The 24117-nt window shown below is 46.4% G+C and overlaps 1 protein-coding gene across 1 annotated transcript in view; it reads right to left on the reverse strand.

The window, feature by feature from the left end:
• Positions 1–6769: 6769 nt before the first annotated feature.
• Positions 6770–24117, reverse strand: part of MYH9 (myosin heavy chain 9) — a 70304-nt gene continuing 52956 nt past the window's right edge. Inside the window, exons 20-41 of the mRNA XM_063154426.1 lie at positions 23907–24015; positions 22787–22918; positions 21942–22148; positions 21318–21455; positions 20693–20816; positions 19732–19903; positions 18919–19131; positions 18333–18477; positions 17643–17849; positions 16611–16715; positions 15076–15228; positions 14471–14719; positions 13760–13972; positions 12869–13081; positions 12366–12527; positions 11568–11696; positions 11135–11223; positions 10804–10927; positions 9524–9732; positions 8997–9105; positions 8498–8670; positions 6770–8334 (exon numbers count right to left, since the gene is read on the reverse strand). Of these exons, the coding sequence (XP_063010496.1) occupies positions 8214–8334; positions 8498–8670; positions 8997–9105; positions 9524–9732; positions 10804–10927; positions 11135–11223; positions 11568–11696; positions 12366–12527; positions 12869–13081; positions 13760–13972; positions 14471–14719; positions 15076–15228; positions 16611–16715; positions 17643–17849; positions 18333–18477; positions 18919–19131; positions 19732–19903; positions 20693–20816; positions 21318–21455; positions 21942–22148; positions 22787–22918; positions 23907–24015 (3496 nt within the window). The 3' untranslated portion in view covers positions 6770–8213. The remainder of the gene's footprint in view (positions 8335–8497; positions 8671–8996; positions 9106–9523; positions 9733–10803; positions 10928–11134; positions 11224–11567; positions 11697–12365; positions 12528–12868; positions 13082–13759; positions 13973–14470; positions 14720–15075; positions 15229–16610; positions 16716–17642; positions 17850–18332; positions 18478–18918; positions 19132–19731; positions 19904–20692; positions 20817–21317; positions 21456–21941; positions 22149–22786; positions 22919–23906; positions 24016–24117) is intronic.

A 24117-nucleotide genomic window follows, 5' to 3' on the forward strand; every position in this document is an offset into this window, starting at 1 on the left:
GCGTGCAGCCAGTAATCACATTTCATCCTGGCACAGACAAATTCCTCTTGCGCTTCCTCCCCGCCGCCAGCGCAGCACGCTCGCCCCGGAGAGCGAATTATAATCAGGCTCAGCGGGGCTCCCAATCAACGCAGGTAAGTACACATCGGGCTCGCTGTGCTCCGGGAGGGAACGAGGCAGCCCCCTTCACCTGCTGCACCGCTGATAATTCATCTCTTTCCTCCAGCTTTCAACCCACGAGAAATTTCTTCAGCTGAAACCATTCTTCATTAGTTCTCTGAGGTACTTAATTTTTAAACGCATCCCAGTCCATCAGTCACAGCTGGTGTTCTCCATCCACACTTTCCACGTCATCTCTAAGGCAGTAATTTAGCAGTGGGGTCCTACCAGATCCTCAGATCCCCACATTTTACTTCTTTTTTTTTCTTGTTTTTTTAAAGAAGATTAAAGTTTAAATTGCAGAGCAAGAATTGCCACAAGCACTTATTTTCTGTGAAATGTTGTTCTGTGACTGACTCTTGGCATCAAAGGGAGAGGAGAGGAGAGGAGAGGAGAGGAGAGGAGAGGAGAGGAGAGGAGAGGAGAGGAGAGGAGAGGAGAGGAGAGGAGAGGAGAGGAGAGGAGAGGAGAGGAGAGAGTAAATATTATATCTATTCACTGCTCAAGAAAATCAGAAAACTGTAGCATCAAAGCCATGTGGGAGCAATCCCTGTCCTGGCGCAGTAACTGCCCAGGTTAGCAAGAAGGGCTGTGCCAGTTGCACCAGAAAAAGAAAAGGCAGAATCCAAAAGCTAAGCAGGTAAAGGGAACAAATTATGTCAGAGCAAAATTTTGCTGCCTGTGCAACCCATCTCTGCTGCTTGGTTTGCTGTCATCCAGCAGCTCAAACAGGAGAGGTCAGCCCTGCACACACCAGGTGTGTCCCCAGTGTGAGGAGGACACGGGGCTGGGACCGGGTGTCTGTGATCCTCCCCAGTGCAGGTACCTGGGCAGTGGCAATGGATTTAGCCCCAGCCTAAATGGGAGCCTGAGGGCCTCTGTTGTAGCAATATTAGTGGGGTTCCCTGCGTGCATAGAGGCAGGGTCCCTGTTGGGCAGGTGGGAGTGTTGCTGGGATCAGCTGGAGCATTCTCAGGGAATCTCTGATCTGTGCTGGAGGAAACTGAGGACAGAAGGGAGCTGCGGGCTTCTCTGGCTGGATCCAAGTCCAACTACAATTCACAGGGAGCGCTCTCTGCCTCGGTGGGATGTCCCAGCAAGTGGGACAGTGACCAAGAGCTGCCCCACGGCTCCCACCCAAGCAGCTCCCACCCTTGTGCAGCCCAGCCGGGGCAGGAGCAGAGCCTGGGCAATTCCAGCCCATCCAGAGCCAGCTCTTCCCGCCAGGCGCCTGCTGGGAGGTGTTTGCTTATTCCACCCCGGTGGCCGGGAAAAGGCTTTGTTTGACAGGGGAAAACGGAGCCAGTTGTCCACAGCAGCGCTGCTGCCCCCACACACCTTGCCAGTAGAGAAATTAGTCGGGGGAGCCTCCCACCAGCACTGCCTGAGCTCCTCCCAACTTCACGGCAGCCTGCAAACACAGATTAACTTTCCTGGGAAATGACAGGATCCAGCTCGTGCTTTCTGTTTGGAGTGAATGTCCCATGACAGTTTATTTTAATCATCTTGTTGCTTTTAATAGTTCATTGCAGGGTCGTGAGGCAGCCTCTCCTGCTGGGCAAGCCGCAGGTACTGCAGCCCCCTGGAGAGCAGGCATCCTCTAGCACAGCTCATAGAGGTGCCAGGACAGTGCAGAGGGAAGATTTGGGGAACTGCTCTGCCACATCCTGGACAGCAGAGCAGGGGACAACTGCTCTGTCCACTCAGAGAATCGGGACCTTGAAATCTTGCTTCAGAAAGAAGCTGTTTTGAAATGATCCTGCATGATAATCCTGGACACAGCCCTGCCCCTGCCATGCCCCACGTCCCTGGAATGGGTGCCTGCTTCCTCTGTCCCTCACATATCTCTTTGCTCCCAGGTTATGGGAGAGGAGCCACAGAGAAGTTGCTATCTGGTCTCCCTCTGTGATTTTCTCCCTAATCCCCTTTCATCCTCTGCCCAAAGCAGACCTGTCAGGTCCCTTCATGGGGATGTGTTGCCAGGCTTGGCTCTCCCTCGGTGTCCCTCTGCAGCCGTGCTGCATTCAGGGCCGTGCTATACCCAGTGAGAGGAGCAGTCCTGCAGGCACGCTGCACCTGCAGGTCCCATCCTTGTCCTGACACTCCCATGGTGGCAGTGGCGCCACCTGCCCTGCACCAGTCCTGCACCAGTCAGCCCCACAAATGCAGGTGCTGGGCCCCAGCCCCTTTTCTGTTCCAGCAGTTCTGGTTTTCTCGCCTGCCCAGGGAAACAGTGCCAGCAATGACCTCTGGGGTAGGCAGGGCTTTACTCCCGGTGTGATCTCCTCCCACGCTGCAGAGATGCTCTGTGTTATCCTCTGGTGCAGCAGGGCTGCCAGCTGTGCTGGCCATCCCTCCTCTGAACCAAATTCCTTGGCTGCAGCACAGAGGTGAGCTCTTCCCTTAGCAAAGGAGGGGTGTTGGGATGCAGATAAGTCCCCTCCAGCCTCACAGCAGGGCCCTGAACAAACACAGACAGCCCAAACCTGGCACCTTTCCTGCGTGGGGGCCCGCTGCAGTTCAGCTGCAGATCCGTGCTGGAGCATGAGCCATGTCCTTGAAGTCACCTCCCAGAATCTTTGCAGGTGAGAGGGAAATGGTGAGCTGAGCTTCAAGCAAAAGCTGATCAAGAGCTTTATCCGTGCCTTACCCACAAGGACACATCAGGGCAAGACAGCCGGGTGCCTCGTGCTTCCGAAAACGATGAGCTGGTGAGCTGTGAGCTGCACAAGCACAACCCACAGGATCAAAAGCCTGCCCAGCAAATTGGGCTGTGTTACCTCATTAAAACTTGTTTTGGCTGTGCCCATAACCTCAGCTTCAAAGCCTGCTGCAGTTCCTAGCAACAGCACTAATACCCAGGCAGAGAGCCTCACCTGAGGCTGGAGCCGGTCTGGCCTCCAGAGCTGAGCTCCTTGCAGCTGCACCAGCTCTGGGAGGCAGAAATGGTGTCTGAAAGAGCCAGCTCTGATCCAGGATGGTCTTGGCAGCACAGACAGGGTGCATGCAGCCCCCATGCCCTCCCAGCTCCCATGGGGAAGTGCTGAGAAGGAAACGAAACAAGCTTTCAACACATGGCTGCTGGCCGTGGGGCAGCCTGGGCAGGCTGCATCCAGCCAGCAGCTTGCCGGGCTGGGAAGTTTTGCCAGGGTCCTCTCAAATACCAGGGATAGCTCAGGATTGAGTGAAGCATTCCAGAAGGGAAGAGCCCGGGCTAGGAGAAAGGATGCTTCCCTTGCTGCTGCACCAGGAGTGCCTCAGTGCCAGGAGTTTGGGGGAGGAAAAGTGAAAGGTGGGCTCAGCTCTTGTGTGATGCTGTTTCTTTATAAGGCAGCACAGGGAGAAGTTTCCCTGGATACAGTGGGAATGAAAAGCAGGAAGTTCCTTTGATCACAGTTCCAAGAGTTTGTTGTATTTTTTTCCTTTCTCCTTTTCTTTCCTCTACCAAATCATTGCTTCACCCACAGAGCTTGTGGAGGCTGCCCCACATCTCCTGGCTGCACAGCACAGCGTCCCTGCACTTGTAGGCAAATCTCTCCACTGGCACCACCATCCTCTGCCACCAGAACTTCATGTCTAGTGAGACTTTTTCTTGCCACAGAGCCCTCCTTCAAACTCAGTCTCAAATGAGGTCAGGGATTTGAGCCATGGCTCTTCTCCTAAAAAGGAGCCTAAGGAAGTGATCTATTTGTCCCAAGTGATACACCCTGCCACAACACCCACTTCCATGACATTCTGCACTCCATCAGAAGTCAATTAGGGCAGTGCTGAATTAAGCCATTCACAGTGTAATTCCAGCTTAATTAGCAGCAAGCAACCACATTATGAGTAACATGGCACTGTGAGGCCAACCACTCCGTCATCATTGGTCCTCCACTTCCTCCCTTGCTCTTCCTTAGGGCTGGAGAGCTGAGCAATAGTGAAACCTCCAAGGCAGACTCTGCTGCAGGGCATGTGTCCCACGGCCTCTGCTGCTGCAGGTGAGCAGAGAAGGTGGCCTGCCCTCAGTGCTCCTCCTGCACAACCAAGCCCAGTCCAAAGAGTGGCTGTGGTTTTACCTAATTGGCTTTGCAGTGTCCTTCTCTCGATGTTTTACCCAAATTCAAAGTCTCAGAGAGGGAGGCTGCCCCCACACAGGGAGGTGGTTCCCTGCACCTCTCTCCTCTCATGTACCAGACCAGCATTGCTTCAAGACATTTCACTTTTCCTCTTGCTGCATGGCTGCCCAGCTCTTTGTTCTGCTCAGCCACACAGGCTTGAAGTGCTAGCAAGGATGGAAGTCAAAATTTAGGACAAAAAGGTTTTGGTTTAGTTTTTTGCTATCCTTTTCCTTCTGCTTTTGCTCCCACTGCTAGAGCATCAGGGAAAAGACAAAATTAAACCCAGACAGACAGCAGTTATGCACTAGTACTAGCTCTCTGTCCTGAAACCGGGAATACTGTCTCCAGCATCTCCACAACAGGCTGAGCTGCCTGGGCTCTAGCTGGGCTGCAGCAGCCTGCATTTTATTTTCAGATGACTCAAACCACTGCTCTGAGACCTCCCTCACACCCTAGGCTGAGAAAGCTGCAATTTCCACCTTAGCTCCCCCACTCCAGTGCCTGTCACTGAGGACTCCCACTCCACAGCCATTGAATCTGCATCCTCGTTCTCCATTTACATTAAGTGGTACTTGAATCAATTTGTGGAAGAAATGGAAGAGAGCTAAACCCTAAACCTGGCAGGTCAGTGCTGCTGTGCCCGGGAGCCCAGCTGGAACTGCCTCTAATGGCCACAGTCCTTGCTCTGCCCTGGGGGAAGCTGCAGCAGGAGCAAGCAGAGCACTCAGCTGCTCCCCAGGAAAAAAGGCTCTTTGCACAGGATGCTGCTGCAGGGCTGGTGATTCACCTCCATTTCCCAAAGGCTGGGGCTGGGCTGGTGGCTCTGCCCCTCGGTTCTGCTGCTGCAATGGCCTGCAATGTGCCACACTGTAACCTGCAACAATTTAACGTTTTTTTAAAGCTTGTTTATTACCTGCAATTATCTGGTTGTCAGTCCTTTGTCCCAGAAAAATGGCCCAGTGTAGGAACAGGCATGTTTGTAATCAACTTCATCTGTTACATCTCCCCAAAACCTCTCTATGCCCTTCCCTCTAATTTAGATCCCTTCCACCGCCTGCTGGGATCAGCCCTGGGGCAGGATGGTGCAGACAACAAAAAAAGCTCCAGCAACAACTTCCTCAAACGATTTTTGTAGGCCCTATAGAAAAGGTCCCAGCTCGATCTCTCTTCCATGCTTATTACCATTGTAACCATTCACTTACTCAGACCATCCCCAAAATCCCAGGAAAAACTACTGTGAAGCATTTACCAGCTCTGGAGAGCCACAGAGGAGCAACTAACCTGAAGCCATGAGAATCTATCTCCTGGCTTGAGGTTGCACTCTGCAAAGCAGAAAATGGTGAACAGGAGACTTAATTTTTCCCCTTCCATTGGGATGCACAAAAAAAAATGGAAAGCTGAAGAAAAATACTGTGCCAGTTAAAAAAAAGACACAATCCTCTTTCCACCTTGCATAGGACAGAGCGGCAGCCAAGCAGTGCTCTGGCTCACACTCTGCAAGGCTAAGGATACAAAAAGCAGCCTGAGCTTCAAAGGGTCTTCACAGCACAAGCACAGGTTCTGCTCTGCATCACTGCAGTGCCTGGCCAGTTGCTGCCATTTCAAGTTGATCATCTGATGGGAAAGAAATTTCTATGCAATTTAAAGGGCACAGTGGTCTCAGACATACCCTGCAAGTTTCTGGAAAACCCTTTGGAAAAAGATTAAAGCAGCTGAATCAGTAACCTCCCAGATGACACTAAGTCCAGTCCTGTTTTTAACAACAGTTCTATATGCAGGACATTAGCACAGCAGTGCCTGTATTCCACACATCACGAGCCCCCATCCAGCCCCTCATGCCTTAATCCCTATCCAGACTTTCAAAATCTGCAGCCAACATAACACAGCTTCAAAAGCAGCTCATTCTCAACTGTCCCTTTATAAAGGGACTGCACCCACTCGTGCAGCAGCACATGGTTAACTGTGCCTGCTCCTCCTGCAGTGCCCCTTGGCTTTTTTAACTTCTACTTATGCTGAAGTTTCTTAATGAGCAGCCTTTTCCCCTCCCAACATCTGGTTGGGCCGAAACGCCGCGGGCAGCAGCCACGTGTGCTCCCCAGGGAAGGAGTTTCCTGTAAGCTGCACCCTCCCTGTCCTTGCTTGCCAGACTGCCCTGGCAGCAGCCCCTGCTGGCAGCACAGGCCCCTCATGCTGAGTGCCAGTGCTCCTTCCCCATCGCTGCCACCCAGGGCCCGGCCCAGCTCACACTTTGTCAGCAGGGTCTGAATCGCTGCCAGCACAGGATGGGAGGGACAAGCTTGGAGTCAGGAGCTGCTGGTGCTGCACTCCAGCTTCTCCTGCCCTGGCTGGAGGACCAGAATGTGGCACTTCAAGGGGCCAGGAAGACCAGAATATGGGAACAAGTTTCTTACTCAATTTCTGGCAAAAATGTAACAAAAAGCAGAGTTTCCGTGGCCGCAGAGGGTCTTCGCTGCACCCAGGAAAGGAGGTAAGGGCAACACACACACGACTGCAGCACAATAATCTTTATTGGTAACATCAGTGGAGCACCAGTAAACCATTACTGAGTGTAGTGGTGACACACAGCTGAGGCACATGCTAAGGCACTTTTATTATATAAAAAAATTTAAATTCTTCTGTGACAGCAATCAGGACAGGAGGGTCCTCCATTAGGGTGCTTCAGGCATACAGTATGATGCTTTGTATTTAAATCTTACTTTGCTCATAAGTAGGTCTAAATGCAGCATATACAATATGGTTAAGAATACAGGTAAATCCAGCAACCAGTGTACGGTGTAGAAAAGTAAAGACTATCTATATATAACCATGGTCCCAAGAGAAAGGCAGTGATAAAGACCTTTATTTTTTTTTTCTTAATTACTTATTACAAGAAATACAAAGGCCTTACATATATCTGTGCAGATTAAAGGGTTTTTAATATACTCTTAGTCAACGGTGCACAATAACTAATCCCAACCCCTGGTTACAGAGCAGGTGCAAGAGGTTTGGAAACGTCAATAAGAGGAATTTCCCTCCCCTTATCCCCACCCTCTGCCCACTACCCTATTAAATTCCTCTAGATTCTGTCTATTACCATTAAATATATTTGGTCCCCCAGAGATTCTCAGACAAGCACAAGGACATTGCTCTGCTCCCCCAGCCTGTCATTAACTACTGGTCCACACTACCTTAGATGAAACCGCTCAGAGGCAGAGACACAAACAGGACATCATTGCACTTCAGAGATCTGTCCAGACAGGAAAAAGAAGAAGGGAGGAAAAAAGAAAAAAAATGGGAAAAAAAAAGATGCAAGGAAAAAAAAAAAAAAAAAAAAAAAAAAAAGACAACTTTGGCAAGTCCCCCAGGTAAGCTATCCCAAGAGGAGTTTCCATCTTCAGCCCTCCCTGGAAACACAGGGAAAGAAGAAAGGGCAAATTGCCATGGCCAAAGCACACCGTTTTTCCTGAAACTGCTCCCAAACCACATGGGTGGGCAGATTAAAAGAGGCAGAAGTCTGAGGTCACTGAACATGATTGCCGAAAGCAAACGAAGAGGGAGGGGAAAGAATACAGGATGAAGCTTCCCTGCAGCTAGAATTGAAGACAAAAGGAGATTTACAGCAAAAATAATCTTTTCCTAGCCCCACTCCCTCCAAACAATAAGGATTTACCAGCAGACATGGCACAGACAGTTCTACAGGCCTCTGCAGTGGCCAAACTGCTGATCAAATTTCGGAGCCCTGGCTCTTTGGCATTAAATACAAAGAGGATTAGGAAACTGGAAAGAGGAGAAAACTAGGAACACAGATGCCCGATGGCTCCAGACACACAGACCTGGGCTTGCTCTGCAGATCCCCAGCCAATTTAGGAGGAGAGGGATTGCTGAAAGTCCAATGGAAGAGGGGAGGGTAGGTGGGTCACTCCCTCACATGTAACCTGGGTCAAACGGGAGGAATTATTCAGTAGCTTTGGCATCACCAGCATCTGCCTTGCCATCCACTTCCTCGTCGGACACTGACTCTCCCGTTCCCTTCCTGACCATGCGGCGCGTCATGACGAAGGGCAGGTCCCCACGCCTAGGGGAGGACACACGGCACATCAGCAGCGTTCCATGATCTCACAGGGGCGGGCTCTGGGATGAGGCGGGGAAGCACCTGGCCCAGCTGTGTGCTGGGGGCAGCTGCACAAAGCCCATGCTGCCCTGGCTGCCACGGCGTGGCACAAAACGCTCCTCCTTACCTGAGCTTGCTCTTCAGGGAGCTGACTTCTCTGTTCATGGCATCTGCTGTCTCGGTGGCATCCTCCAGCTCCCGCTGCAGCTTCCTACGGGATGCGTTGGCTCGCTGGGCCTCCTCTTCTGCTTCCTCCAGCTGGCGCTTCAGCTGCTTCAAGCGCATGTTGGCCTTGTCCGCCTGCGCGTGCACAGGGCAAAAAGTGATAAGAACTCAGTGATTCCCCAGAGTTGCAGCACAGTAGTAAGAGCAGTAAAAAGCAGAGTTTCCAAAGCCCCCTCTTCCGTTTCTGAAGGGAATTTCCTAGGTCTTGAGGGGTCCTAGTTTTTCTTTAAAAGAATCACATTTTCATCTGTCTCATCTTGTAATTATTACAGTGACAGAGAAGAGGAGAAATCTACAGGATGGTGAATGCCTTGGTCGTAGAAGGAAAAGCCTGTCCCCCAGAAGACTCACAGACAATGGAGGTGTCTGTCAGGTGTCTCACAGACACATCAGGTACCCACCTGATCTTTGAATTGCTCAGCATTACGCCTCTCATCATCCACCTGCAGCAGGATATCTTTCAGCTTCTTCTCGGCACGGCGCACCTGTTTGCTGGCAGCCTGGCGCTCCCTGAACACAAACACAGGGGGGCTCAGACAACAGCTCATCTCCCACTGTCCCCAGCAAGACCACCTAACCTGGGCAAGTCAGAAGTGAGGAAGATAGCAGAAGTCCTCCTTAACTTAGGAAGAAAAAGGGATGGGAAACAATGTTCCCCAGAAATGACCAAAAGGCTGATGTCACATGGACAAGAGCTACAGAGGGGCAACAAGTGTACCACAGCTGCAGTTTTAGGAGTGGTTGAATTCAGAAGAAGCTATAAGTGTTTACTGTGAAAAACAAGGAAGGTGTGCCAGGATCTTACTTCTGTGCTACCCTGTATATCTAGGGTGAAGTTCTCACTCAGACAAATCAGAATTAAGAAGAGTTTAAAATTCCAGAAGGGATGGAAGCTGGTAAAGCACACGGAGTTTCTTCTAGTACATACTTGGTCTCCATGTCCAACTGCTCTTCCAGCTGTGCTATCTTTGCTTCCAAGGCTGTGATGGTAGCCTTGTACTTGGACTTGACGGCGCTCTCCATCTCCTGCAGTTTGAGCTTGAGCTCCTTGTTCTGGCGCTCCATCTGCTGGCGAGCGTTCTCGTTCTTCTGCGCGTTGCTGCGCTCGGCGTTCAGGTCGGCGTTCATCTGATCGATCTGCACCGAGACAGAGATAAGGACTGCTCAGCACAGCCAGTGCTCCTGCTCAAAGGCTCATTTACTGCTCAGAATCAGAAAGAACAACGACCCTGAGGGTGAGCTGAATTCTTGGAATAACTCTGATGCAGAGGGAGCTATCTGTAGGCAGGACACTTCTCAAAGTATCTTAGTTTACCCAGATTTTCAAAGTAATTCCTTGAATAACAGGTTTATCAACCTCCTCTTAGGGCTAACTAAACTTGCCAATCACATTCACTGCCCTCTGGGGCTAAGGCCATGGTCTGGCACTTAACAGTAATTATCAGTCTCTGAATTGCAAAAATCCTGAAGCAAGTAGATCCAATACATGTGCTTTACTAATTTATTGGTTTTTTGCTGTCTATTTCCAGTACAAAGCAGCAGCTTTAACATACTGATTTACAGAGGTAAAAGTACAAGAACCTGCCTACTTTCAAGCCAGGGCTCTGACTGATAGTCAACCATGTAGAGAACTACCCTCTTGTCTATCAGAATTAATAAGCCCTTTGGAAAGCCATCAGCCCAGATCCTTGGCTCTGGAGTGCTAAGAAAACAGCATGCTTGACTCTCAAAGTTGGGCAGACAAAATAAGGCATGCAACAGGCAGACCAAGATCATGGTTTCTATAGCAGCCTAACTAATTTCATATGTTCAGTCCATTTGAAACAGCATAGAACTAGCAGAAAAGTAATTTTCCAAACACATTGTGGCACTCTTCAGCATGTCAAGTTGGAGCAGCGTGCCACAGATCATCTTTCTCAATATCCCTTTGTACAGAAAAAATAGACTGGGAGGGAGGTGGTTTGGTTTAAAATAAACTTGGGAGATTGTTCCAGCTACCCAATGATTTTAAATGGTCAACACCAGTGAGTTAACATAATTTTGGCTGCTGTTTTCTGTACTGTGGTATTCAGCTGTTTCCTCTCACACCTATGGCCTTCTGAGGGCCTGCACTGTGCACAAGGCAGCTGCTGGCATTACTCAGAGCACAGCTGGACAATTCACAGACACCAGAGAACCCCCAGGGGCTGCTGCAGCCTGAACAGGTACCTGAAGATTTGCCTTCTTGAGCCGGTCATTGATTATCTCTGTGTTGCCCTGTTCTTCTTCCAACTCCTCCTCCAGCTGAGCTATCCGTGCCTCCAGGCGCCTCTTCTCCTCCATGGCCAGTGCTCTACAGGACACAGAGTCAAGAGAGCATTAGTGCAGCACTGATGGCATCAATGCCTTGGGGGAAACTCACCACTTGTACACAAAATTAGCTCAGTCTTTAGGGACCAGAGGGGATACAGTGTGTGCTGCAGTCTACATTAAAAAAAACAGGCCAAGAAGTGTTTTCTCACAGCAGCTCCTCCTCCCTCAAACGGGGAACATGACTCACCCTTTACCACTGTTGTTGGCAATCTCATCAGCCAGCTCATCCCTCTCTTGCTGGGCCTGGCGCTTGGCACGCTCAGCAGCTGCAAGTTCCTGGAATGAAAACGAGACGGACACTGATCCAATAGGAAGCTACCAATTAATGCAGCATAGGAAAAAGGAGTTACTGGTAATGGCTGGTATGGTCTCCAGCGCGATCCAAAGCTAGTTCTATGACATGGCCTGTTCCCTGTCCACCCCACAGCTTCCTTTGCTTTGCACACTCCTATCACAGCTGTCAGGAAAGGGCCAAAGTCTGCATTTTGAATTAGACCTCATATTTGAGCAGAGCAAAAAGTACAAAATAAAGGAAATAAACACTCCAGCTTAGACTACTGCATATAGTTCTTGGCCAAAGAAAACAAACCAACTCTTGATTTTCATGCATATTCCATTACCTCCTGCAACTGGATCATCTCTGCCTCCATGCTTTTCAGCTTCTTCTCATTTTCTTTGGCCTGTGCCAAGATCTCTTCTCTGGAAGTGCGTGTGTCCTCCAGTTCCCGCATGTAATCCTTCATTTGTGCCTGAAAACAGATAATAGAAAGGGATGAATTTCAGAGCACACATACTAAGAGATGTGCTTTGTTTGTCTTATGGGAAACATGGATGGAAAACAAATAGGGATTCATGACTCTTCAGCAACCACAAAGGTTGCTGAAAAACAAAAGGATTGATCCTTTTTGCATTTCACAAGTTACATGTAAAAATCCCAATAGAAGCAAACAGGATTGCTTTTTGTAGAAAAAGTTTTGTCAGATAAATGGAGAGGGGAAGGGAAGGTAGGGAGCTTTTTAGTGAAGCAATGGAATGAAGAGTCTAGGGAGGATTTAGTGTTTCCTGAGAACAGGTCAGACAACTACCTGCAGGAATTAAAAAGCACAACAGAGCCACCTTGGGGCAGGAGTTATTTAAGGTCCTCTAGTTTTGCAGCCCTGTAATCCTTTTCAAAAACAGGGACCTTAAAGCAAGCACTAGAGTGGACTTTGCCTACAGCTTGTCTCCCAGGGAGTTAAACAGGCAGATTGGGATTAGAAGGATGCTTGAGATTGCCAAAAACTCCTTCACAGTGAACTGCTGCAAGATTCTGGTGCTCTTGTGACACTGATGCAATGTTCTGGTGAGGTGAAATCTTGCATCCTGTTTCCCTGGGTAAAAACTCCGCCCTGACAGCTGAAACAGCTGCAACACTTCACCTGCAGTTTGCGCAGCTGCTTGATGGCTTCTTCACGATTCTTGTTAGCAGTGTCTATATGGCTTTCCAAATCCTTCAGGTCCATCTCGAGCTTCTTCCTGGCAGCCACAGCCATGGAGCGCTGTTTTCGTTCATCCTCCAGTTCTGCCTCCATCTCCCGGACCTGTGTGGAGCAGCAGAGGCATCAGCATTTCAGCTCCTTCCTTTCCCAGCACTCCCCTTTCAAAGGCTGTCTAAGTGCAAGCATGTGACTTGTCTTCATTCTCCCTGGCAGGGGATGGGGCTGGCATTCCTCACTAATAAAGCCCCACAGGTTCCTGTGACAGACAAAGACTATTGGAAGAACCACACACACAAGGGAGGAAGTCTGTCACAGCTTTGCAATATTGCCTGGAGTATTGACATGAACAACAATCTTTGGATTGGCACTGTGTGCCTGACCGTCTCTGGACACAAGTGCCTTTGTGCACAGAATGCATTGAGGATTTACAGAGCAGTTCTTACTTGTCTGATCAGCTGTTTCTTCTTCTCTTCATTCTGTTCATCACGGCCCTGGAGGTCCCGGTCAAACTGTGCCTTCATAGCCTGCTGGTTCACTTCTAGCCGCAGTTTGGCATCCTCTGTGGCCTGCAGTTCATCCTCCAGCTCTTCCAGCTGTGTCTTCATCTCCTCCACCTGCTGCTCCAGGGCTCGCTTAGCTTTCTCCAGCTCATGGACCTACAACACAGTACCGCACGTGAGGTTTCTGCAGAGAGTGCCAACAATTTAATCTACCCTAACAGAAAAAAAGGCTAAGAACAGCCACTCACATCAGACTGGATGCAAGAACACTGCACCTTGTCCCTTGTGTTAGGGCAGATGCACGCTGCCAGTCTGAACCACAATTACTGTTAGTTCTGGCTGTTAGTGTGTGGTGGTGGGGAGAAAGTGAAAAGCATTTGTCAGCCCAGTTCTGACTTAGTGAAGATTTACCAGAGCTGGACATCGCTGGTTCTGACAGAAATCAAGAAAATACCTCTTAGCTTCTGAATTTATTATTTTCCTTAATTAACACAACATTTCTTTTTTTTTTTTTTTCTTTAATATTGGAGGTAATGTCTTCCACTGCCTGGCTAATTGCTGTATTTTACATATCAGGTTCACACCATACCTTCACCTGTGCCACAAGGATACCAGGTAATTTTCAGCTGTCATAATGCCTCATTTGGGTCATATCCAACCCACCTTTACCACTCACTCATATAATACAAACATAACATTCACAAACTCACAATGTATCCAGTACTCTCTACAATGTTCCTCTGTGTTACCACTGGCATCAGCTTTTTGCAGTACAGAAGTAACAGTATCGACTGTGTGACATTTCCTGCCCAGACAATTCAAAGGAATACTTACACTTTTCCCAACATCATCCTTTGAGCTCATGAGATCTTCCATCTCTGCACGGAACTGCTTATTCATTCGTTCCATCTCAGCCTTCTGCTCTATGGCTTCTTCCAGGGCTCTGGCCAGGGACAGGGCCTTGGTCTCCTTCTCCCGGGCCTCTGCCTCAGCGCGGTCCCGCTCCTCCGCGTACTTGGCAGAGATGGTCTTCTCCTCTGCCAACAGCTACAAGGGCACAGCATCAGTATTCTGAGAAATTACTGATCATTTGCTAACAAGGTAAACATGCCTCTTTTCATCAGGGCCTTCTTAATAGTGTTCTTCCATGGATAGAAGGAATCAAGAAAACGCAGCTTCAGAGAATGAAGCGCGCCATCCCATCTCTAACAACTGTGCTGACCCCAAGTAAACAAACCCCTGATTTCCCAGGCCTCCAAACTATTATTTTCAACCTTCTCTGAGATGATTTTCAAATGACACTTCAAACTCAATCTCTGCTTTGATATAAATGTTATCCCTTTGGGAAAAGGAACATTGCTTATATTCCTATTCATAGAACAAAATTAATTCACTTCTATTAAAGCTTTTTTCCTCCACTCTACGTGCTCTGCCTTAGTTCAGAAATAAATATTATTAAATATTCAAGCAGTATTGCTTGGGTATTCTTAAAGCAGACCTATCAGTAAGAATGCACCTATTGAATGCTTATGACTGAAGTCATACCTGATCAAACTTCTTCTGCTTCTTCTCTAGGTTGGAGACGATCTGCCGCTGATGGTCCAAGTCCACAGCCAGGTCATCCAGCTCCTGCTGCAGGCGGGTCTTTGTTTTTTCCAGCTTGTCATATGCAGCTGTCTTCTCTTCAAATCGCTGGCTCAAGCCCTCCAAGTCCTTCTGCAGCTTCTTCCTGGCTTCCTCTGCTAACTCAAGGCAGCCCAGACCATCATCCATCTTCTTCTTTGCATCTATTGCCTAAAGGACCAGAATTGCACATGAAGCCACCGAAAATGTTCTGTGCAGTTCACCAGCACCAGAAGTTTAGGACTTTCAAGTAAAGAGACTCAGAAGGTACTACTCCCTGCTCAGATAATACTGTATGACTGAATTCCCAAAGGAATTCCTGGACAGAAATCTACAAGCAGTTCATATGATTATCATCAGAGACCACCTCATTTCTTCTCTCACCCAAATCAGCAAAATCACCCTTGCTCAGGAAAGGTTGTGTTACTAGAAGTCAATTCAGCATTTAAATTTTACTTCTCTCAAGACAGATCTGTACTTATCCTTCCTCTCTAAAGTCACTGGTTTATGGGATGCAGACTCTGTACCTGTTGCTGAAGAATAGAGATCTGTTTCTCCAGGTTTCTCTTTGCCTCCTCCTCTTCTTCCAATTGCTCCTTGAAAGCATTCTTCTCATCCTCCATTTGCTTCAGCTTAGTGCTGAGGGTCAGTTTGAGGCGAGTCTCCTCCTGCAGCAGTTCCTATAAAGCAAACACCCCAGTGGAATTCAGCACCACTCGTTGGATTTAAAGGCTCACAATCCTCATCCACTCTCTCTAGGAGTGCTTCTGAAGTTGAGTTTAAGTATGCAACTAATTTCACAGATAAGACAACTGAAGACAGAATTTAAATAACTGCCTTTCAGTGAGTCAGTATAGAAACAAAATATTCAGAAGGGTCCTATTCTCTCCTACATTCTAATAATTAAAGTAAACTCCTTGGCACACAAGCCTTTCTCAAGGCCTTACCACACAAGCTTTTCCACAGTCCTTTCTCAAGTCCTCCAAGTAGCACAGAAAGTATTCAGACCTTTCCCAACAACAGCATGACTGTACTCTGCTATGTGCCTCTCTCATATTCCAGTACCAAAGGAACACACAACAGACCCAAGTGCTCTTGCATGGCTAAAAACAGTGCTGGTCTCAGCAGAACTGTACAGCACTGGTCATTTACCAGCTTAGGGCACAACAACATTGACTGACTTATGCTGCCAGTGCTTGAGCTGAAGGATATGTAAAGATTAACCAATCTTCAAACCTAGTGCAGAATTTTTGTATTGTGCCCTGTCTTTGAGTCTGTTTTTTAAAGACTAGTAAGTAGACAGAACATCAATGACTGTCCAAGGCTACTTATTATTGATGTGCTCTCCTTTCCCTTCCAACCTTCTTAGCACTCCATGCTTGACCTTAAGAGTCATATTCTGCTAACTGTAAATGCATGTTTTCCCCAAACTGTAAGACTAAGAATGATTTAATTCCTGAAAAAAATACAAAATTATTTGAATCTATCACTTCCCCAACATCCACTGGGAAATAAAACTTTATACTTAATTTGACAAATTTACTGGAAATCACACACATGTGCACACAGACACCCTGTCGAACACTTGACTATGAAGATCTCAAACAAAAACTTCAAACAATCATTGTAGTCAGTTGAAGCACTTAAGTGCTCTCAGGTGGAAAAGTGATAAAGGAGGACTTCTAAGCCCAAAACAGGGAAAGTCACAAATGTTCCACAGGCTGAAGAAGCAGAAGAAAGATAACCAGCTTTTCTGTAGAAATGGTCTCAGTGCCGTGCAGTTTAAACCCCTTAGCAAAAAAAAACCAAAAAAAACCAAAAAAAACCCCCAAAAAAACCAAAAAAAAAAAAAAAAAACAAAAAAAAAACACAAAAAAAAACAAAAAAAAAAAAAAACCCAACCAAAAAAAAAAAAAAAAAACCAACCAAAAAAAAAAAAAAAAAACTGCAGACCCAATCCTTTGAATTGTTGTATAATCAGTACTTAATGGCATCCGGAGTGATTTGTCCCTTTACCAATATGTAACAGACACACAGTTGCCTTGGTTTCCAAAGCTCTCACCTGTGTATCCTGAAGCTGTGATTCCAGAGCAGAGAAATCCTTTGCTAATTTGATTGATTTACTGTCAGACTGGTTCAGAAGACCTGTGACATTGTCCAACTCAACCTGAAGGGGAGATCAGAGTATCACTTACTGAATGCATCATCAAAAACAAAGACAGGAAGAGGTGAGGAGCTATGAGACTTAAAACTGAAAATGGAGGCATCTCTCAACAGGAGGGCATATGTATAATCTTTCAAGGAATGAACACATCATTTCCACAGACCCAGGAAGTAAATATGAGAGGCTGAAATGAGATTTTTATTTCAGATCACCTCTATTGCAAATGCCTTCTGATTTTGGTTGGTTTGGGCTAAGGCCTAGATGAGATTTTAGCCTGGTAAGCAATTGTAAAATTTTTTATTAAACTCACTCTCTTCTATTTTATACTATCTGCTTCAGGATTATATCTAGAGTCTCAAAATTACATTTTCCTGCTTCAAAAGGTTGTGCATATGCTAGTAGTGTTTGACTTTTAATGACGACCCTCCATAAAGGAGAAGGCCAAAGACAATGTTTCATGTCACCCCCAGTCAGCAGGGATTTGCTGCTCCTTTGAAGAAACCCATAAATTCCCACATCATCCTTGAGCCATCAACCATGTGGCAAAACTTCCAGACATCATCTCCCACAAGAGTTATGCAACCACGTGTCTGTGTGTGCCACTCCAGGTGCTCCAGCAGCTGAGTGCTCACAGGGCTGTGCTGTGCAAACCACTGCCAGTCTTCAGGGGGCACAGACACTCTGACTCCTTGAGCCTTACCAAACTCAAACTCCAACAGCAACTGGTTATTTCACCTTTCCAGGGCTGCTCAAAATAAGTAACATCAATCCAAATATTCTGGTCTGGCAATGAGTTAAGGAGTTTGCATAGCCCTTAGGAAGCAAATGATGGATTTGCTGTTTTTATCCTCAGGAGCAGCAGAATTTTTGAACTAGCCATGGGGAAACACCACCCTACAACCTTTTCTCTTGAGAAGCCATGCCACTCACCTGCAGTTTGTTAACCCTCTCAGCCAGTTCAGTCTTCACTCTTTCACCTTCTGTAAATTTCACCTGCAGCTCCTGGAGCTGAGCATCCACTTTTTTCCGCTTGTGCTCAGCATCGCCTTTGCCCTGCAGAAGAGCCTTCACCTCATTGGACAGTTCAATCTTCTCACTTTCCAGAGCTTGTTTTGCTTTCTCAAGATTTGCTTTCACCTGAAGAGGAAAAGAAAAGGCAACAAAACCCCTCAGACTTTACATTTGGCAGGATCCAGTGAGTACATGTTTTCCCAACAAGCAAGCTAATGCTGTATGTTTAGCAGTTAAGTTGCAGACTGCTTACTCAGAAAAAAACAAGATTAACAGCCTGTCACTGATTATCAGGAGACAATCTAACAATCTAAGAGAAGACAACAATACAGAAAAAAGTCCTGCACCATCAAATTTCCAAATGAGAGGTTGTACAAGCTAACAAGTGCTAGCAGTGAGAAGAATGTCTTGGATAAGCAGTCTAACATGCCTAACAGGAGAAAAAAGAATGAATGGCACTATTTAGAACAGCTTTATATATGCTTCACGGAGAAAAACGATCTACCAAGGGAAGAGCAACACATGTATGAGTATCATGAACACTTTGTGCTCTTCTGCACTGTCATTTCAGGTTGACTGCTTTGACCCTGTGTTTTTTGTCCCACATACCCGTTTGGTTTGCTCTAACTGCTCTGCCAGATCTTCAATAGCTTGTGAATGTTTCTGCCTCATCTCTTGGATTTGAGCCTCATGACTCTTTGCCTCATCTTCAAGGGTCTTCTTCAAAACCGTTACTTCTTGCTCTCTCTTTGACCTGCAAAATTCACAAATTCCATTTAAATGCCAAGGAGGGAATCAAACAGAGGTGCTTATCCACCAACACCGCCTCTAACGCATGAAAATTCCAAGGTCTGTTTAGGCTATAAAGATATCTTTCAAAGGTAGCATTTAGCACTGCATCATTAAGTGCAAGCTGGCAGCATTATTTCTGCCTAAGAAGTAACAGCCTGAAAGTACCAATGCTTCAGGGGAATCACTGATACTTTGTTAGGGAGCAAATCAACTTTCTGACATCAGGTGAGGTAATACAGTCCTGAGTAGGGCTTGCACACCACCTCCTTCTGTAGTCACTGAGGCTGCTAACCACTGATAAAGGCAAAGGTTTGCTATGGTAAGAGACTGAATATAGCAGAATTATTAAAAACAGCCAAAACCAAACCCCAATAAAGATAACACAGCCCCATGTTGGAGTTACCTCAGCTCCTGCTGGGCAGCTGTAGAATCTAATGTGTCTTCCAGCTCTGTTTTCAATGCCTCCAGCTCTTCTCCCAGATCCCGCTTCTGTTTTTCAGCTTTATTCCTGAACGCTCTCTCTGACTCCAGGTCTTCCTGCAGCTCAGTGATCTGGGATTCCAGTTCCCTGATCTTCTTCAGGGCCATGTTCTTCTGTGCCGCCTCTTCTTCCACTCTGTGTTCAACACAAGGTTCTGGTCAGAGCAGACTTAAGCCATACACAAATTAAGACAACCTGTCCTACCAAAAATAATCAAGAAAAGCTGGTATTGATCAGCTCTAGTGTTATATTCAGACTTTGATCCATATATGATCCATATATCTACAAATCCTAAGCTCTATCTCCCAGTACTTGAGACAGTGCAATTACTCACCTTACAGAAGGGGACAGAGAGGGACTGACAACAGAAGAAAGCAGAAGAGAAAGCACCATTTTACAATGGAAACCAGACACTTTACCGAGTAGATGAATACAGGAACTACCAGAGGGACACCAGTGTGCTGCCACTACTTTTTCATCACAGCTTAAGGATTACTACTCCAGTCAAACGGATGCAGTGCCTACTGCATCCATAGTCTAGTTCTGGACAGAGAATGTGGCAGTGAGCAGCAGCTAAACAACTCTAATGCCAAGGACATGGATCTTAAATAGTCCACAGGCTAAAATGCAACATCCACAGGTTGCATTTATGCCTATTCACCCAATTCCAAGTGACACAAGACAAGAAATACTTTCCAACCAGGTGGTCCCTGAACCCCAAGGTCAGGTTCTCACCTAGCTAAAGCTGCCTGCAGCTCCTCTTCCTTCTTGGCCAGCTGCATTTTGAGTTCTGCAATCTGAGCCTGCAGCTCAGCAATCTGGTCATGCAGATCAGTGGAGTCCCCTTCAAGCTTCCGACGAGTCTTTTCCAACTCCTGCCTCTGCTTTTCCTCGCGTCGCAGGCGTTCTAATGGAGATGGGGACACATTAAGTTACACACTCAAAACATTGTACAAGCACAGAAAAATAGATTTAAGCAATACTATCTTTCCTGATAACACAACTGTTCAAATTGTAGCTGGACTGCATTATTTTGTCAGGACTTATATAGAGTCATCTACTCCATCTACTCTATTTTGCCCTCAAAATTTATCTGGGCAATTTCCCTTCCCCTCACCTTACAGCCAAACCTCCTTTTCCCACTCCCACTGTAATGATGCAAACACAATGCCAGCCTCACACCACGCAGGTGTAAGCACCCATTTAGTGGTGCTGAACACAAGGTCTGCTCTCCCTTTACTGAAACTAAACAGGCAGTCTCCAGAAGAATATCTTTCTAGAACTCTGAAGAATTTGTGCAAACAGGCTATCAGAAACAGCACTAACCCTGACAGATCGATGCTGCTGGAAGTAGAAAAGTGGAGACACTTCCACAGCAGGAGAAGAAAGAGAACCAGCCTCTCTTCTCCATTGGCCTGGCTGCTTTGGAGAGGATTTTTATTTAGATCAAGGGCTCAGCTGACAAGGCACATAACCTTCAGCCAGACAAGAGAACAGCTCTATCAAACTGATCAATAGCTCACACACTATAGACTAATTTTTAACCCTTCAGAAACTTGGGAAGACTAAAGCCCTTTCAGAAATGAAACCGAAGTTCAACAAATTTTAACAAGAAACCACCTAAAACTAATTAGGTAAGTCTTTACAGGATCTATCTCAAAAAAAAGAAAAAAAACTAAACAAAACCCAAAACTACCTTCAAGGTCAGTGATCATGGCCTCATGCTTATTCTTCAGTTTGGCTAAACTCTTAGATTTTTCCTCTTCCTCTGTCAGGTTTGTTGTAAATTCAGACATTCTGTCTTCCAAGAGTTTCTTTTCCTGCAGAATTGAGAAAGAAGAGTCAAAAGAGTTGCTGGAATAACAGGGTATTTTTCCAGATCTGACTGCTTAGAAATGTCAATGTCATGAGTGCCTAGTCCTGCTACAAGGAATCTCAAAGAAAGAAATCCTTTCAGAATCACAAATAGAATTCAAATAAATTTAAAGTTGAATTTAAATGAAAGATATGATAGCCCTTTCAAAACTGAAAGGGAAGTCTGTTCATAAAATAACTTCATACTGATTGGCATAACAATGCATCAGAAAATGTTTGCTCATGGATCATTATTTAGTCAAAGTTATTTACATATCATACAATTCTGACTGTTGAGAATACAGGCAGGCAGTTACTTTCAAAAATTCAAGTCAGAATTCTCAAAGACAAGACTGAATTAATTAGTAAGTTTCCCTGTAATAGGGAAAAGGTCAGCCTGCAGTGGTTTTCTCCAAGAGAAACACCAGTGCACCTTTAGCTTGTGGAAGATGATGTGGGAGTCTTACCTTAGCCAATTTGAGATTCTGATCTTCCAGAACTAGCACATCTTCTTCCAATTTCTTCAATTTGGCCTCTGTGGTCACTTTTTCTAGCTGCAGCTTCTGCCTTGCACTTTCCTCTTCCTCAAGCTGCTCCTCTAGTTCCTTCACAACACCCAAAGAAAAGCAAGGTGTTTGTCAGTGCTGCTCACCAATCCATGAACTAGCACAGTAGCAATACTAGAATGGAAGGTTTCTTCACCCTTCCTTCAAGGTATTATCAGTAGATCCCAGACTGACATCTCTGCCATGACTTAATGCAACATACTGCATGCCAATCAACAAATTTTCTAGCAGAATAAGCAATGCTATTTTGCAAAGAATATGACCATTCCTAAAACAAAGATTTGTCTAATTGTTTGAGAAGTGGCCATCACCTTCAAGAATGGAACAGCTCATCCAGAGGACAGACTGAATGCCTCAGGCTCAGCACCAGAACTGCTGCATTCTATTGCTGTTTCCACAGATGGATTTTCCCATGCCTCTTTCCCCCGCCTTCTGCCTTTCATTTCCCTCCAAGCTGAGGCAGAAGAACCACTCTAACCCTCACTATCCTCTTTACTGGCAGAGACAGCATTCCTAAGGCATTACCTGGATGTTCTGCTGCATTTTCTTCTTTTCAGCCTGCAGATGTTGACACCGTTCTTCCTCCTCCTCCACCCTTGCTTCCAGATCATGACATATCTCCTCCAGCTCTTGTTTCTTGGCTGTCAGGCGAGCTCTTATCTCCTCAGCTTCAGCACACAGTTCGGTTTCTGCTTGCAACTGTTCCTGCAGCTGCATCTTCTCTGCCATGAGCTACATTGGATGCAAAGCCAGAAATAAGACAAGCTCCAATTTAGCAAAGCACTTAGCAATGTGTGTTAAGCGAAGTTCTGTGCTCCTCTGTTCCACAGTTAGTTTTAAACATTGCAGCAGTCCCCTGCTGTTAACCAAAAACTATCAAAACATGGTTTTAAGTGTGTCTTCTCCTTCACAAATCAGGAGCTACCACCACAAATTGTTCACAAATTTCTCAAGACCATATCCATTTGAATTGTCTATTTCCACGTACAAAAGTAACAAATAATTATCAGCTCTATGGGGAAAAAACCAACCCTGTCCCCATCTTCTGTGCTCCCAACAAAAAGGATTCCATTAAAGACAAGACTGAGTTCAACCAGCTTGCTGTAACACTCAGCAACCAAAGGAGACTTTTCTCCTATAATGGCTACAGAAGGGCAATAGGTAGTAACTGTACAGGAAATGAGTAACTGCTGCAGGAAATGAGCTGCAAGAAGGGCAAAGGAAAGTGAACAAAAGGCAGCCAAATCATGTTCCAGCAATTTGGAATCCTGCAGTTTGTCCATCAGACCAAGAAAGCAAAGGAGGTGCTCTCAAGCAGTTGGACAGGCAGAGAGAGAAAAATTTTTGCACATCAGATTTGCAAAACTCACCTGAGCCTGGAAGGTCTCCATCTCACTCAGTCTATTTTCTGCAGCCAGCTGCTTCTCCTTGACCTTTATCAGTTCTTCTTCCTTGGCCATCATCTCCTCTTCTTGTCTGCTGACTTGCAGAAGGGGCTTCACCTGAAAGGGAAACCAAGGGTATGAGATGTGTATAAGGAATAACAAAAACACGAAGAAATGCTCTTGTACTTGAGAGATGCATTGACTAAAATAACATTTTAGGTAAGTTTCTAATTTGAAGGACCAATCAGCTGTTTTGTTGGGGGGAACACTGGGGGAATTACACAGAACTAGATGTCACCTGCTCTGCCAACAGCACGCTTTCTGCCAGTCCATTTATTCTCCTCCAGGATGGGATGCATCAGGAAAGGGTTCAGTAAATTCTAGACTCTCAAGGGTTAAGTAGTAATAGTGAGAGAATAAAAAAGTTGCCATACAATGGGGAAATTCATAAGTAAGTCAATGTCATAAAAGGGGACTTCTGTAAGGCTTTTGACATGGTACCCCAAGATCTTTCTCTCTAAAATGAAGAGATACAGACTTGATGGATGGAGTGTTTGGTGATCAAAGAACTGTCTGGGCTGAATCCAGAGGAGGATTCTGCCCCTCTTCTCTGGTGAGCCCCCACCTGGAGTGCTGCATCCAGGTCTGGGGTTCTCAGCCCAGGAATGATATGGACTTGTTTCAGTGGGTCCAGAGGGTCACAAAAATGATCAGAGGGCTGGAGCACCTCTGCTATGAAGACAGGCTGAGAGAGTTGGGGCTGTTCAGCCTGGAGAAGAGAAGGCTTCAGGGAGACCTCAGAGCACCTGTCAGCACCTAAAAGGGGGTTCACAAAACAGAGGGGGCCAAACTTGTTAGGAAGGCTTGTTGTGACAAAAAGGTAATGGTTTGAAGCTAACAAAGAGTAGATTCAGACTTGATACAAGGAAGAAGTTTTTTACAATAAAGATGGTGAAACACTAGAACAGGTTTCCTAGAGAGGTGGTAGACAGATGCCCTACCCCTGAAAAGATTCAAGGTCAGGTTGGATGGGGCTCTGAGCAAACTGATCTAGCTGGAGATGTCTTAGCTCGTGGCAGGGGGATTGCAAAGGGAAAGCTCTTACCTTGGTGAAGAGCCTCCACCACTGCCAGTTGCGCAGCTTCAGATAGGCAGCACAGTTTCTCTGAAGCACTTTCATAGCTGTCAGCTGCTGCTGGCGCTTGGCAAAGGCTCTGCAAAGCAAGTGGAGATAAGACAAAGGAACCCAGAGCAGCACACAATTCACACCATCAGCCTTTCCTTAGATACTTCTGTGGTTTTTCTTTAGAAGGTTC

Source organism: Melospiza melodia, chromosome 4, assembly GCF_035770615.1.
Source record: "Melospiza melodia melodia isolate bMelMel2 chromosome 4, bMelMel2.pri, whole genome shotgun sequence".
In the NCBI taxonomy this organism is placed as follows: Eukaryota; Metazoa; Chordata; class Aves; order Passeriformes; family Passerellidae; genus Melospiza; species Melospiza melodia.